Below are 14,497 nucleotides of genomic sequence, written 5' to 3'. Positions count from 1 at the left end.
TCTTTTGACCTTAAAGCCAAACTTGAATCCATTCTCCTCCTGTAAGCTTTATTTCTCCCATAGCTTTTGGATGAAGAAACTGCAATATTGATGCAAATTTCCCAATTGAGCTTGGAGCTTATCTTACTAGAGGAAGTCTACTCCCAATTGTGGATAGTAAGCATAATCCTCAAGGAAGGAGTGAATTTTGAGGGGGATATATTCCTAATTGGCATTGCAATTAGGATCTTGTAGTAAAATAGGAGAGGGCATTGATATGAACACAAAACACTAGAGATTACTCTTAGAATTGGTCCAAGTAGGCAGCAACTGCATGCCAAGTGCGGCCTTGGTGCAACTTGTTTTGCCAAGTGTAAAGGGGCTACTCGTCCCTTAGTAGAGAAGCCACATCATGTAACCTATGCTACATGGTCCTCTATCCTACCTTAATGTCTTTTCCTTGAGCATACAGTTACATCCGTGTTATGTATCATATACCTTAATAGTCATGTTCCAAACCCCTACAAGGAGAGTGTGTCATGGCTTGTCTTGCTGCTTATGCATTCCCATTTCCTTGCCCTATTACTTAAGGCATTGGCCACATAGATAGAGACAACCTCCGCATGCTCCCATGCTTCACAACCTTAATTGCTAAAATGGAGTCTTCCTCATTAGTCCATAAGAATCTCTACTTGAGTATCAAGCTAGTACCACCAATCCCCTCCTTTGCATAGAAATGAAAGGTTGATATCCTTTAGATAATATCTCATGCATGCTAGTGGATCCTAGCTTGATCTCCTATAGCGAGAAGATATGAAGCATGTATCAAATGATCACATTGTGGAATATTTCTTTCTTCTTTGTACTACACATCCCCTTAATGTTCTATGCTAGGATCTTGAGCTTGCTTATTCATAATTCAGAGTTGTGGCTCATCAAAACCATTTAGACCATCAACTGATAGAGCATGGGTATTTTCTCTGGGGTTTAGTAGATTCACACCCTTACTACCACATGCATCCAAGGCCTAATTTAGAAGACACCTTCCAAGGATTTTTCATGAATAAATCATACCCCTTTCCTATTCAATCTCTGAATACCCCAGTTAAATGTGGTAACGATCTATTGTAAAAATTATCTGAAAAAGCTTTTGTTGAACCCATGTGATACACTCTTACATATTTGTGAGTGACCTCCCTAGTCTTGATGTGTGCCTTGCATGCCATCTTCTTGATGGACATCTTGGTTTTGTTTTGCTAAGTCACCTTTGTAAATGAACACTTTGTACTTCAATGTACACTTTATACTTTGTCACTTTTTTCTTGTTTTCCTCATACTCAGGCACATTCACTTTTTAAGTGGTAAGTTTTTAGGGGTTAAATTTTATGTGTGCCTAGCCATCTACATTTACTTGTACTTACTACTCACACACTTGTACATTGCAAGGGACAACTCCTACGATTGTCACTTTATACTTTATTCTTTATATGACAATAGAATAAGGGAAGGTAGGTCACACATTGTGACTATTGAAGTTCTCACATATTGTCTTGGTCTCTCTTGCATGAACTTCCATTATTAACTCTTGCTTCCACTTGTGCTTCGACTCCCACTCCACCTTTCAAGCCAAATGATGAAGACATGCTAGAAGCCCAAATATTCTAAGCTATGAAAACTTAAAATCACACCTGATGTAAACGAGGAAATCCTATCTATGGTGTGTAGCTTTAGGGGGTTTCTAGTCTTCACATATAGAAAAAGTCTAAATCCATATAGAAAAAGTCTTCACATATAAAAAACTAAATCCATATAGAAAAAGTCTAAAAAGTAAAATGTCACATGCACTTATGCACCCTTACTACGCTTGTTATGTTTTCAAAAAGTTTTATCTAAATTATGCTTTATTATTATATTTCTTAAATAATTGGATTTTGAATTGGAATAATGCTTCATTTACTTCTCAATAGTTTACTAGATCATTTAGATGCATTAATATTTAACACTATTAATTAAGGGAATTAAAATTGTAGATGTTACCAATTGTATATTGTAAATTGAAAATGATAGTAAGAAATACATTTAATGCTCTTGATACACTATGTCTTTCTTATTTGGAATAATGTTTATGAAAATGGAGTTGCTTTCAATGAAGAAATTAAGCACAAATGAGAATTCTCTTAAATAGCACCACCCATTTGTTTTTATGTTATACGTTATTTACATTCTTACATTATTTTCCCTCAACATTTGGCCACCTTGAGGTCAAAGTCCATTTTTAGACTTGGAATACTTCTTTGCCAAGGGTTTAGAAAGTTGCTTAGATATTGTTCACAAAGCACTATGCAATATCCTTGTAAAGATATGGATGTTGAATAAGGAGCAAGGAGGAGTATTTGGTCATTCTAAATAAATATGTTGCTAATTGCTTCACATAATATTTCTCTATATAGTGGTATGTATTTTGAACAAGGAGAGAGTATAATATCTTCATGTAAATAGATATGTTGGCAATGTACCTAACACAATATCCTCTAAAATAATATGGATGTTACATAACAAGATTTAGTATCATATCTTTATAAGAAAATTTTAATTTATCATCTTAAGCATCTCTTAAAGAAAAAAATTTAGTGTTAAACGTTTCACAATCCCAAAGATATTGGTAATGAAATTGTTTCACAAATCAAATCTTTGTTAAATAATAGCTGCATTATGCAAGTGGCCCTTAGATCAATTTCTCATAAGGCTATCTTTCTAATATATTAATAAATGAGGTACTTTGGCTCTAGCATTTGGACATCCTAAGGTTCATTTGATTTTCTCATCTCTCCAACTTAATGAGTTCAATCTCAAATCTCAAATGAGTATCTAAATCTTAAGCCCTCGAAATTGTTGCTATCTTGATATAAATTTATTGAAATAGAAGGGCATCAAGGAATATTAGTTAACTTGATAGGTTATATTGGGCAGCTAGTCATTAATAGTATAAGTGGAAAGTTGACATTGACTTCATGCATAAGTAGAAATTTCAAAATGGCAAGCCTAAAAGAAGGAAGAGATCTAAGTATAGAAGAGGAATATAAGAAAATAGGGAAGAAGTGATGAAAAGAAAAAAGAACAAAGGAGCACCTATATTATGTGGAGAGAGAGAGAGAGAGAGAGAGAGAGAGAGAGAGAGAGAGAGAGAGAGAGAGAGAGAGAGAGAGAGAGAGAGAGAGAGAGAGAGAGAGAGAGAGAATATTATTTTGAGATAAGTATCAATGATATATTAATGAGAGTTTAACCCTTTGTAGATTCTTGACACAACCAAAGGCTTAGGCCATGCAATGCAAGCCAAAAAGTAGAGAGCGAGCAACTTCTCACAAAACTTTCATCCATTGAACGAATTGCACTAGCCCTTTTCTTCCTTATCTTCTCCATAATTCCTAGAAACAAGAGTTCAACCTTGCAATTAGTACCATAGTACATTTGAAGTCTCTTCATTGGTGAATAAAAGGGACTTCTATTTTCTTCATACATCATTCCTCTTGCTTAATATGATCCCTAATATAATATTTGGGTTTAGCAAAAGATATCGCACTTATTTAGCTAAAGTCATTCATGTGAATGCACATTTGCTGTGAAATACATACTTAGGATATTCAAGTATAGTCTCTTATTATTTGATCGAATGTCAATTAAATATACATAGCATGCATGTACACACACACACACACGTGTTCTCTCTCTCTCTCTCTCTCTCTCTCTCTCAATGTTGGTTGCATATGAGAATGCTTTAGGTACATGATGTAGAGTGTGAACCCACTAGAACAAGAAGCATATAAAGTATAGCCGTGAATGGGTACAAAGGCTTTTTTCCAAATAAAAAAGCTATCAGTTGCTTTCTCTCTAACTCTAAATGAATGACCAAATTCAATATCTCTAGACACTTAAATGCTTGTAGTTTGCCACTTCCATGTTGTTTCATATAATCTACAATGCATGGATTGGATCTATAAGCATCAAAAGAAAGTTTTTCTTTGACCTTCCTCTCTCTTCAAATATAGGATGGACTTAAGAGACCAAAACTAAAGAACATGACACAAGATTGAGTGCAATCTCCCTCTATGCATTGAGTGTGCTCTTCCCAATGCATGTATATAGTGAGAACTTTCTTTAATGAGAGACATAACATACATGCTATTCTTTGTCATTCCCACAAGACATAGATAAAGTTGATGGATTTTAATCTCTATGATGTAATAAACTAATTTTAATTTAGGGAATTGATTATTTTTCTTATGGATTACACTTGTCATTTAATGAATGAGCTAATGGCCAATAAATAACTCAATGCATAAAATGAGTTGATGCACAAACTAAATAATCAAATGAGGTGATACCACAAAACTCAAGAAAATATGAAAATTTGGTCGAAAACATAAATATCCCAATAGTAATAGTCATTGATAAGAAGCTAGCTAAATCCTTAGACGCCCCCCCTTCCCCCCAAGCGATCAAAAGAATGCAAATCACCATCTTGACCTTGAAGCCAAAGTTGAATCCATTCTCTTCTTGAAAGCTTTATTTCCCCCATGGCTTTTGGATAAAGAAACTACAAAATTGATGCAAATTTCCCAATTGAACTTGGAGCTTATATTACTAGATGAAGTGTACTCTTGAAATGTGCATAGTAAGCACAATCCTCAAGGAAGGAGTGAAGTTTAAGGGGGGCTATATTCCTAGTTGGCATTTTGGTTAGTATATTGTAGTAAAAAAGTAGAGAGCATATCGTTCTTGGTTTATGTAGAATTGGTCCCAGTAGGTAACACGCCAAGTGCGGCCTTGGTGTAGCTCATTTTGCCAAGTGTAAAGGGGCTCCTCGTCCTTTACAGTTTGATCCATGTTATGTATCATATGCCCTAATAGTCATGTTCCAATCCCCTACAAGGAGACTGCAGTCACAACTCAACTTCATTCTCGCTTCCTTACCCTAGTACCTGAAGCATTGGCCACATAGATAGAGACAACCTCCACACAGTCCCCATGCTTCACAACCTTAATTACTAAATTGGAGCCTTCCTCATTAGCCCATAACAATTGCGGCTTGAGTATCAAACTAGTACCACCAGTCCCCCTCCTTTGCATAGAAATGAACTAGGCCCTGGGGTTTAGTGTATGCACACCCTTACTACCGCATGCGTCCAAGGCCTAATTGAGAACTAGGTCCCCCCAACGGCAAGAAGGCGGCGTAGCACCTAGGCTGCCACTTTTTATCTCGTCGTCAGAGGCTGCCCTGGAAAGGCACAATTGTGCGCGGCCCACAAGTCGTTTTTTGACCTTCTGGGAACCTCACTGCCCCACACAACACAAAACAGCTCACAAGGCGCCTCCTTCCTGCTGGTTTCCTCTGATCCTCCTCACTCAATCCGACCCTCGAGAGTCCTCCATCGACTCTAATTTAAACTCCTGCCATGCATTTGTCACTTCCATCATCAATTTCTCACTCTCGACTCCCATCGTCAATCCGCCCCGCTCTCTAAGTGCCTGCCTGCCTGCTTGCTTCCTGATCCTGATCTGTCCTAGCCCCTTGAACCAGCCAGCTTCTCGGCCATTCCCTACACAAGCAACAAGGTGCACACTGCACACCGTCTATCTTGCCTGAAGCGTCATCATGCTCTTCAGCAGCTCTAGTAGCGATGACGTAGAAGACACAGTCAGATCCAGCTCCTCCAGCAGCTTCTGCGACGGCCGCCGCGCCACCAGCTCTCGTAGCAGCAGCTTGGACAACCTCTCTGAGGTCTTCCAGCTGCTGTCGAGCACGGCGTCTTCGTCTTCTTCCAGCTTCTCGTCCTTTGGCAGCAGCAGTTATAAGTGCTCCTTCTCAGAGGAGGAATACCCCGTGGCGGGACAACGTCATCATGAGATGGTGATGCAGCACAAGTGCGTGAACACGGTGACGGCGGGGCACGTGGGCTTGGTCTCGGCCATGGAAGCTGCAGGGGAGTATCTGTACACGGCCAGCGGAGCTGGGGGCGTTCGCGTGTGGAGGCAGCTCGACCTGGCGCCATGCGGCCGGCGCCGATTGGCGGAAGGTGAGGGGGCGCGGGCGCTGCTGGTGGCGGGCGACTGGGTGTTCTCCGCGGGGGGACAGGACCACCGAATCTACGTGTGGCGGCGGCGGCGGCGATCACTGCCCGAAGGCGGTGCCGCCATGCGACACGTGGCGAGCCTGCCCACAGCGAGGGACCGCCTCCTGCGCTCCCTGTCGCAGAGCAACTACGTGCAGGTGCGCCGCCACCACAAGAAGCTCTGGATCCAGCACACCGACGTCGTCACCGCCCTGGCCATCAGCTCTGATCACAATGCCAGTATAATTAGCAGCAGTAATACTCATAAGAAGAAGGTGGAGAAGCAGCAAGAGCGCCTCCTCTTCTCGGCGTCTTGGGACAGGACCGTCAAGGTGTGGCGCCTGTCCGACATGAAATGCGTGGAGTCCATCGCTGCCCACTGCAATGCCGTCAACGCCCTCGCCACCTCCCCTTCCTCCGCCTTCCTATACACCGCCTCCTCCGACGGCCTCATCAAAGCCTGGTCCAGATCATCAGCCTGCTGCAAACACACCCTCGTGGCTACGCGACCCCATTCCTCAAAGACCGCCTCCTCCTCCGTCAACGCCCTCGCCATCAGCCCCGCCGGGGACTTCCTTTACTCCGGAGGCTCCGATGGTGCCATTGCCGTGTGGAGAATCAGTAACAAAGATGCTGACGACGACAAGCATTTGCGCTTGGCTTGCAAGCTCAAAGGGCATCGACTCCCCATCCTGTGTCTGTACAGCACGCAGAATAACCTGCTCCTGAGCGGGTCTGCGGACAAGAGTGTGCGGGTGTGGAGGAGGATGGATTCATGTGCGGAGGAGGAGATGAATCAGGGATGTTCAGAGATGAGGTGGCGCTGCGTGGCGTTGTTGAAGGGGCATCAAGGGCCTGTGAAGTCCATTTGTGTGGCGGAGGATCAGCTCGTGGGAGGCTGCGTGGCTTACACGGGCAGCACCGACAAGAGTATCAAGATGTGGTGGCTATCGCGCGAGTTGATGCAAGGATGTTCATCCTCTCCTAATTTGGATGCCCCGTTCATGTAACCGCAAGATTAACCTACAGTGGCATGGCTCCCATCATTGGTGTTCATATGCATCCTGAATCCTCTCCCAGGTTTGTAAGCAGCCGAGAAATCCAGATACAGCGCCACCATCATGGCATCATGGGAGTGTTCTTTCCTCGGGAATAGAAGGTGTACTGATGTGCTCATTCCTCGAGAATGGAAGTTGAAACACTCCCTAGGCTAGGAAAGGAAGAGATTACACAGCACCAATTGCCCAGTATATTGGCTGAATGCGGTCAACCGTCAAATTGTAAGTTGTAACGCCAAGCGCAAGACTCCTATCACAGACCCACATTATTGTACAGTACAGCTACCTATGCAAACTTGTGATTTTTCTGTCTAAAGAAGCACATTGTACTACACGCCAGCTCGAGAAGCACAGCTCTTACTTAGAATGCAGCAGCTAGCGAATCACACTGTCCTGACTCCTGCATACGAATTAGTGGATCGTAACTCTTAGACATACAGCAAGAGGCAACTTGGCAAGACCTGTCACCTCACTTTTAATACCTTACAAATATCATTCCAGAGGGTACTTTCAAAGTACTGATTCGTTCCGTCATGTGCAATCTCAAGTCCATGTGTGAGTTTGTCCCTTTTGAAGGTTGGTAACTTGGTTGTCCCTATGAATGCATGGATGTATAGTATATACCTTACAAATATCATTAAGTACTGATTCGTTTCCGTCATGTGCAAGCTCAAGTCCATGTGTGAGTTCGTCCCTTTTGAAGGTTGGTAACTTGGTAAGTTGGTTGTCCCTATGAATGCATGGATGTATACCTTACAAATATCATTAAGTATTAATTCGTTTCCATCATGTGCAAGCTCAAGTCCATGTGTAAGTTTGTCCCTTTTGAAGGTTGGTAACTTGGTTGTCCCTACGAATGCATGGATGATGGGAAGCCCCCCAAACACCCTCGTTTTGTCCTTATGGATGCATGGGAAGTCCCCCCACACACCCTCGTTTTGTCCTTACAGATGCATGGGAAGTCCAAACATCTAAAATCAATACAAACTTGGGAACATAAAAATCTCCCATGCAATGTCAACTTTTGTGACGCAACATGTGGCACGCTTGCCGTACACCCATATACTATTCAATATGTGAATGTAGTTGTGAGAAAGCAAAACACTGCATTCCAATGCATGTGAGTGAACCACAGTTCCATACGATAATGGTCAATTGTTAATGCACCTTCTGTCATAGTATCACTTGAAGAGTTGCACCAATGGAATGAAGTCGAAGTCTCGTATGATAATGATGAATTGTTAGTGTGCTTTTTGTGGCAACCTTGCCCAAAGGGTCACATCAATACAATAGTAAAAAAAATGTGCACATTCATTTTATGAACAGAAGTTGGCTTCTACGGGTAGCCTTTAGTAGGGATCTTGCAATTAGATAGTCATCACATCGCATTAAGATAAATGAGAATGAAGATATCAAAAATACAAAAAATGTTTCTTGAAGGATCTACTCAACTTGCATGAACTATGTACTTGTGATGATAATGTTTTTTGCTTACTGACGTTGGGTCTCAAACACTAGGCCAAATAACCGAGCGAACACACCAAATGATAGGAAAGGCCAAGAATATTCGGGCTCAATGACGATCATGGCCAAAAAAACGATAGATCCAACAACAAAAAATCTTAACTTAAGAGCACATCTCACAATGTACCAAACACTAAGAAGAAGGGTCCCCTTTTTTGACAAAGGGTGAGTAATATCAATATAGAAAGTTGATTATGTGTCATACAATTGCTTATAGAGCTTTAAAGGACCATGGTTGACATTATAGCTACTTATGCATCATACAATAGTGTCACTATTGGTGTTGCTTAATTAGATAATCATCGCATTGCATTAAGATGAATGAGAATGAAGATATCATGAATACAAAAAATGTTTCTTGAAGGATTTACTCAACTTGCATGAACTATGTACTTGTGATGATAATGTTTTTTGCTTGTTGTTGATGTTGGGTGTCTCAAACACTAGGCCAACTAACTGAACGAACACACCAAATGATAAGAAAGGCCAAGAATATTCGGGCTCAGTGATGATCATGGCCGAAAAAATGACTGATCCAACAACCAAAAATCTTAACTTAAGAGCACATCTCACAATGTACCAACACTATGAAGAAGGGCCCCCTTTTTTGACAAAGGGTGAGTAACATCAATATAGAAAGTTGATTATGTGTTATAGAATTGCTTATAGAACTTTAAAGGACCATGGTTGACATTATAGTTACTTATGCATCATACAACGGTAGTGCTATTGATGTTGCTTAAGCCACGTAAAAGTGATATCGTTTAAGTAAGTATAGTAGTGATATAGATGGCAAGCTACTTTTCCCATCACTAATGCAATTTAAAAGTGTAGCTGCATGGTTGACTGCGAGAGAGAGAGAGAGAGAGAGAGAGAGAGAGAGAGAGAGAGAGAGAGAGAGAGAGAGAGAGAGAGAGAGAGAGAGAGAGAGAGAGAGAGAGAGAGAGAGAGAGAGAGAGAGAGAGAGAGAGAGATTTACACACACACGCACGCACACACACACACACACACACACACACACACACACACACACACACACACACACACACACACACACACACACACACACACACACACACACACACACACAAAAACATATCTCTACTACATTTATTGAAATGGAAAAAAATGTAAAAAATGATGAAATCCAATGTTTTTCCTTAACTTTTATTCATTCATCAAGCCAAAACCACAAGTGAAATAAGAGTTCCAACTAGCAACACTTTAGGTAGAGAAACATAGAGAGAGAGAGAGATCAGGCGCAACCATAGAGGGGGCAACCCTGATTGGTGGCCCAAAAGTAGCATTCATAGATTGGTGGCTAAAAGAGGTCATCAATGCTGATGGCAATGGCATAGTAATGGAAGGCAACATATTAGTTTCCATAGATTATGGGGGAGGGACTTTATGACACCACAAGCACAAGAAGTTATAAAAGGATAAGAGAAGTGTTGTTTTTCCTACCCCCTTTCCTTTTCTCCATTCTCTTTCCTCTTTTATCTTCCAACAACCCTTTGTTTAGGTCCTGAGATTTTCCATCCTCTAAGGTTATCTTACATTCTTCTATTCATGATATCATTGGAATGGTGGCCATTGATTGTCTAGTCCATTGCCATGTATTTTTCTTGAGTGACTACCTTTGGGATGTAGCCCATGCATTGAGCCCATTTTGAACCTTGTAATACATTGTTGGAATATGTAAGTGTAGAGGCGAGCTCACGCTCAACTGCCAAGACTCATAGACCGCTTATTGTTCAAGAGTTTCAAGCAAACACCTGTGGCTATCTCTCACCTAGTCGACACACCTTCGATTCTACTGAGGTGTAGTGAGCTTACCTTGATGCCCAAACGAGTTGCCTCCTCCCTCAAGCACATCGGTAGCTCCGCGATTCATGATGCAAGATCAATCAACCTCAAGCCTCCTCCTTCAAGCTCCATCCTCCATGGCCGCATGCAAGAGAACATAACATAATAGAAGAGAAGAAGAGAGGAGATGATGGAGAGCTTCTTCTCCTTGATCCCTCACCCTCACACACTACAAGCAAGAAGGAGAGAAGAAGATGAGTCCACTTTGCCACACACCAAAGAATGAGCTCCTCATTCACTTTTCAACTTTATATAAAAAACCCTAAATCCCTTTTGGGTGGTCATCCCCTTATCCTTTTTTTTCCTAGGCCATTTTTCCCATTGTCCTCCTATCTTCCTAGCTTTCTTTTTACTGCCTCTCTACCTTTTGCAATCTGCATAGGAGGGAGCATGACACTATTTTACAAAATTTTTTAGGGATGCCTTGCATTAAAAAATGCACATTTTCCTTTGACTTAGCTTTTGAGACCACCCATGTACTTTCGGCCATTTTCCTTTCTGCTTTTTTTGTTGTCTTTGATATCCTTTTGGGGTACCTCTTTTAGCTCGCAACTTGCGCTTTTTCACTTTTTTCACTTTTTATTGTGTGTGCTGAGGTTAGCATTCCTAGCCTAGTGCCAGTCCCATGGCACTGATGGGCAATGGTTGTAAGGTGGGATAGGTGTAGCTAGATGGCTTTTTTGAGTTTGTATACAAGCCCTTGCGAGGGATGGTGTTGGGTGGATCGGCCCTTGAAATTGAATATGGTGTTGGATCTGCTCCTTTGTTGACGCTAACGGTAGGGGGATTTGTCCTTTGAAATTGAAGATAAAGTTGGGTGGATCCTTCTTGGAGAATGGTAGATGGACGGCTCTATTTTTGAAGTTAACAATGGTGTTGGGCAGATGTCTCCTTGTGCCTTTTGAGGGTGCTATGACTTGAGCTTGGATCTTCCTTATTTCCTTCAAGTTGCATTACCCCTTCACCTATGCCCATGTAGAATTTCCCACTTACACAGAAGGAAACCCAATACTTTTATAAAATGAATTACATTGTGCATCCCACTTTCCTTGTGAGAGCCTTGGGAGGTGCTCCCTCATCCTTGAGAGAGCCTTGCTAGAATATTTAGTGCTTTCCTCCATCTTTTCAAGGCACCTTGCTAGAATCGTGGGTGCTTCCCTTCATCCTGGAGAGAGCATCCTTCATCCTTGATAGGACCTCCCTCATCCTTGAGAGGACATACTCACCAAAGTAGTTGGAGCTCCCCCACATTGTTTTCTGAGGTTGCTATCTCTTGCACTATTTGGAATGAGCTTCTTCATTCACTTTTTGACTGGGGCTTCCTTGGTCTGCCTTTGCTTTGTCTCAGTTGCATGGTAACATGCCGTATAAGATTACCCCCTTCCTAGATGGGTGCTAGTTCCTTGAAACTTGTGGTGTTGAGCTCATGAAGATTCCATGATGTAAAAGGGCAGTCATGTGAGTCGATGATGATGGGGCCTTGTGGGGATTGGTCTTGGGGAGAGATTGATTAACCGGTTGAGGTGGTGGGGGCCAAGAATGTATTGCATGGATGATGGGGCCTCTGAAGTTGGTGGATTATGGCATTTGTTTTTACCTAAAATGAAAAGAAGATGCACTACTTGGGGGTGTCTACCTTACAATGGTGTGGTGTATAGTGCTCGTGTGAGTGGAATTGGGAGTTGGGTCGAACAGGCTTGGGTGGTGTCCCATACTTGAGGACACAGTTTGTGCAATGTTGGAGGTGCAGTGCATGGCTTAGGGAGACATATCTAACCCTAGGTGTGTGTGGCTCCCCTCGATAGATCCTGCCCTTGATGTGCCCTAAGCGTGATGTGGAAAATCAAAATGGGCTATGAGGTTAGAGATGGAGCTAGCTGATCAAAGCTACCGGACGTTGCTAACTTGAGAACCCCTAGGTGCAATGACTGTGACCTTCATGTGTTTTTTTTGGGTTAAAATTACATAGTCATGACAAGAGCTAGTCTTTGTCATCCATGTCGTGAGAGGGTGGAGTTGGAAGCTTAGGAGATTTACTAAGGAATTACCAGCTTTGCAAGTATCCTCTAAGATTCAGGCGCACTTGGAGAGTGGTGCTAGAAAGAAATGGATGATTGTAGCATGTGAAGAAACTATCATTCATATCTTCCAGGAGGGCTAAGCAGAACGAAGGAAGTAGAGTTGCTCGCATAATCAATCTTGCCATGGCATAGCTATCTATTCCATTGGGATAAAAAAAGAGGGGTCAAAGGAAATGCTCTTATGGCGCAAGATCTTGTCTAAGTAGTATCCAAAGTAGTCTAAGATAAGTACATGTAGTGATGAAGGTGGGGTTGGGACAGAAGGAGAATTCATCGATGAAGTGGACTGTGGAATCATATAGGTCCACTCCTACTCTTCTCGGATATGGCATGAAGGTTGGATTATTTTGCTTGAAGGGTAGGGTGTTACAAAAAGCCATCCAGGTATCCATGTTCACATAAAAAATGCACCTCCTCCATGTGGGTTGGCACTCATAGCCCTTCAAAGCCCTGGGCACTTTAAAAATTTTATTCTACAAAAAAATTGCACCCTCGGTCCCCCATGGGGTGGGATTCTTCTCTCTCTCCGAGGTCCATTTATCTCCTAGGTGGCTTCCCACATTAATGACTGTCAAGAATCGCGTGGTGGAGGGGGTTGCTCAAGATGCTGCGCCGAACACACACAGAATGCACAAGGAGAAGCTCACTCAAGAGACAAGAAGAGAGATGGAGGCCAAAACGTTTTCTTGCTGATTTCTTCTTCTTCTACCACACACTTCACAATGTACACAAAGTATAGATAAGATACAACATAAAAGGAAAGTGGCCTACTAAGTCAAACAATGCATAATCGACTACACTAGTCGACTGGCGCTATAACTATGCCAGCTGTAAATAGGTGTAACAACCTGAATATAATAAGTAATGAGTTAGTGGCCATGTGAGATGCATAATGACCACCGACGTGCTAAGTGTAGACGTGTGGACCCATCTAACCAGGCGGTCCATCATCCATGTCCACATGTGTTGAGCTTGCCATCTCAACACTCCCCCTCAAGCTCAACTGCATCTCTGCAACTCCAAGTAAGCTTCGAAACTTTTGAAGCTTCTCTGTACCCAATGCCTTCGTGAAGATATCAGCTATCTGATCCTGTGTGCTGACATACACCAAGTCAATCTCACCTGCTAGTACCTTCTCTCTCACAAAGTGGTAGTGTACCTCAATATGTTTTGTCCTGGCATGGAACACAGGGTTCCTAGCCAACTGTATACTGCTCATGTTGTCACAATAAATGACAACTGGACCTTCCACCTGCACATCCAAATCAGCCAATAACTTTTGCAGCCATACTACCTCACATGCTGCAACAGCAGCACCTCTATACTCAGCCTCTGTACTCGACAAAGCAACTGTAGATTGCTTTTTGCTGCTCCAAGCAACTGCTGCACTACCAAGAGAGAACATGTATCCGCTGGTAGATCTTCTATCCAACATACTACCAGCCCAATCTGCATCTGTGTATCCAAACACCTGTACGTCTGTACCTGCCTCATAGAAAAGCCCATAATGTAATGTGGACTTCACATATCTCAATATGCGTCTCACTGCATCCAAATGTGGCTTTCTAGGTACTTGCATAAATTGACTCACAAGACCAACAGCGTAGCTCAAGTCTGGCCTTGTAATGGTCATGTAGATCAAACTCCCCACTATCCTCCTGAACATAGTAGGGTCTTCTATCTCATCCCCAACATCAGCACTCAACTTTACATTCTGCTCCAACGGGACTGAAAGTGGTTTGCATGCAGTCATACCATACTTGGACAACATATCCAAGCCATACTGTCTTTGGGACAGCCATATACCATCATCACATCTGATCACCTCAATGCCAAGGAAGTACCTTAGCTCACCTAAATCCTTCATCTCAAACTTCAT

General features: G+C 42.3%; 1 protein-coding gene across 1 annotated transcript; it reads left to right on the top strand.

Annotated features, from left to right (window-relative positions):
* The first annotated feature begins 5,632 nt into the window (after positions 1-5,632).
* Positions 5,633-7,099, top strand: LOC148020422 (protein JINGUBANG-like). Its single transcript, XM_087699689.1, has one exon. It carries the CDS (start codon positions 5,633-5,635, stop codon positions 7,097-7,099), a length of 1,467 nt encoding a protein of 488 aa, XP_087555815.1.
* The last annotated feature ends 7,398 nt before the right edge of the window (positions 7,100-14,497 follow it).

Source organism: Lygodium microphyllum, chromosome 19 (genome assembly GCF_053477565.2).
Source record: "Lygodium microphyllum isolate KBCC chromosome 19, Lygodium_microphyllum_v1.1.10, whole genome shotgun sequence".
NCBI classification, from domain to species: domain Eukaryota; kingdom Viridiplantae; phylum Streptophyta; class Polypodiopsida; order Schizaeales; family Lygodiaceae; genus Lygodium; species Lygodium microphyllum.
The sequence above is the reverse complement of the archived record's forward strand: the minus strand, read 5'-3'. Positions and strand labels throughout refer to the sequence as shown.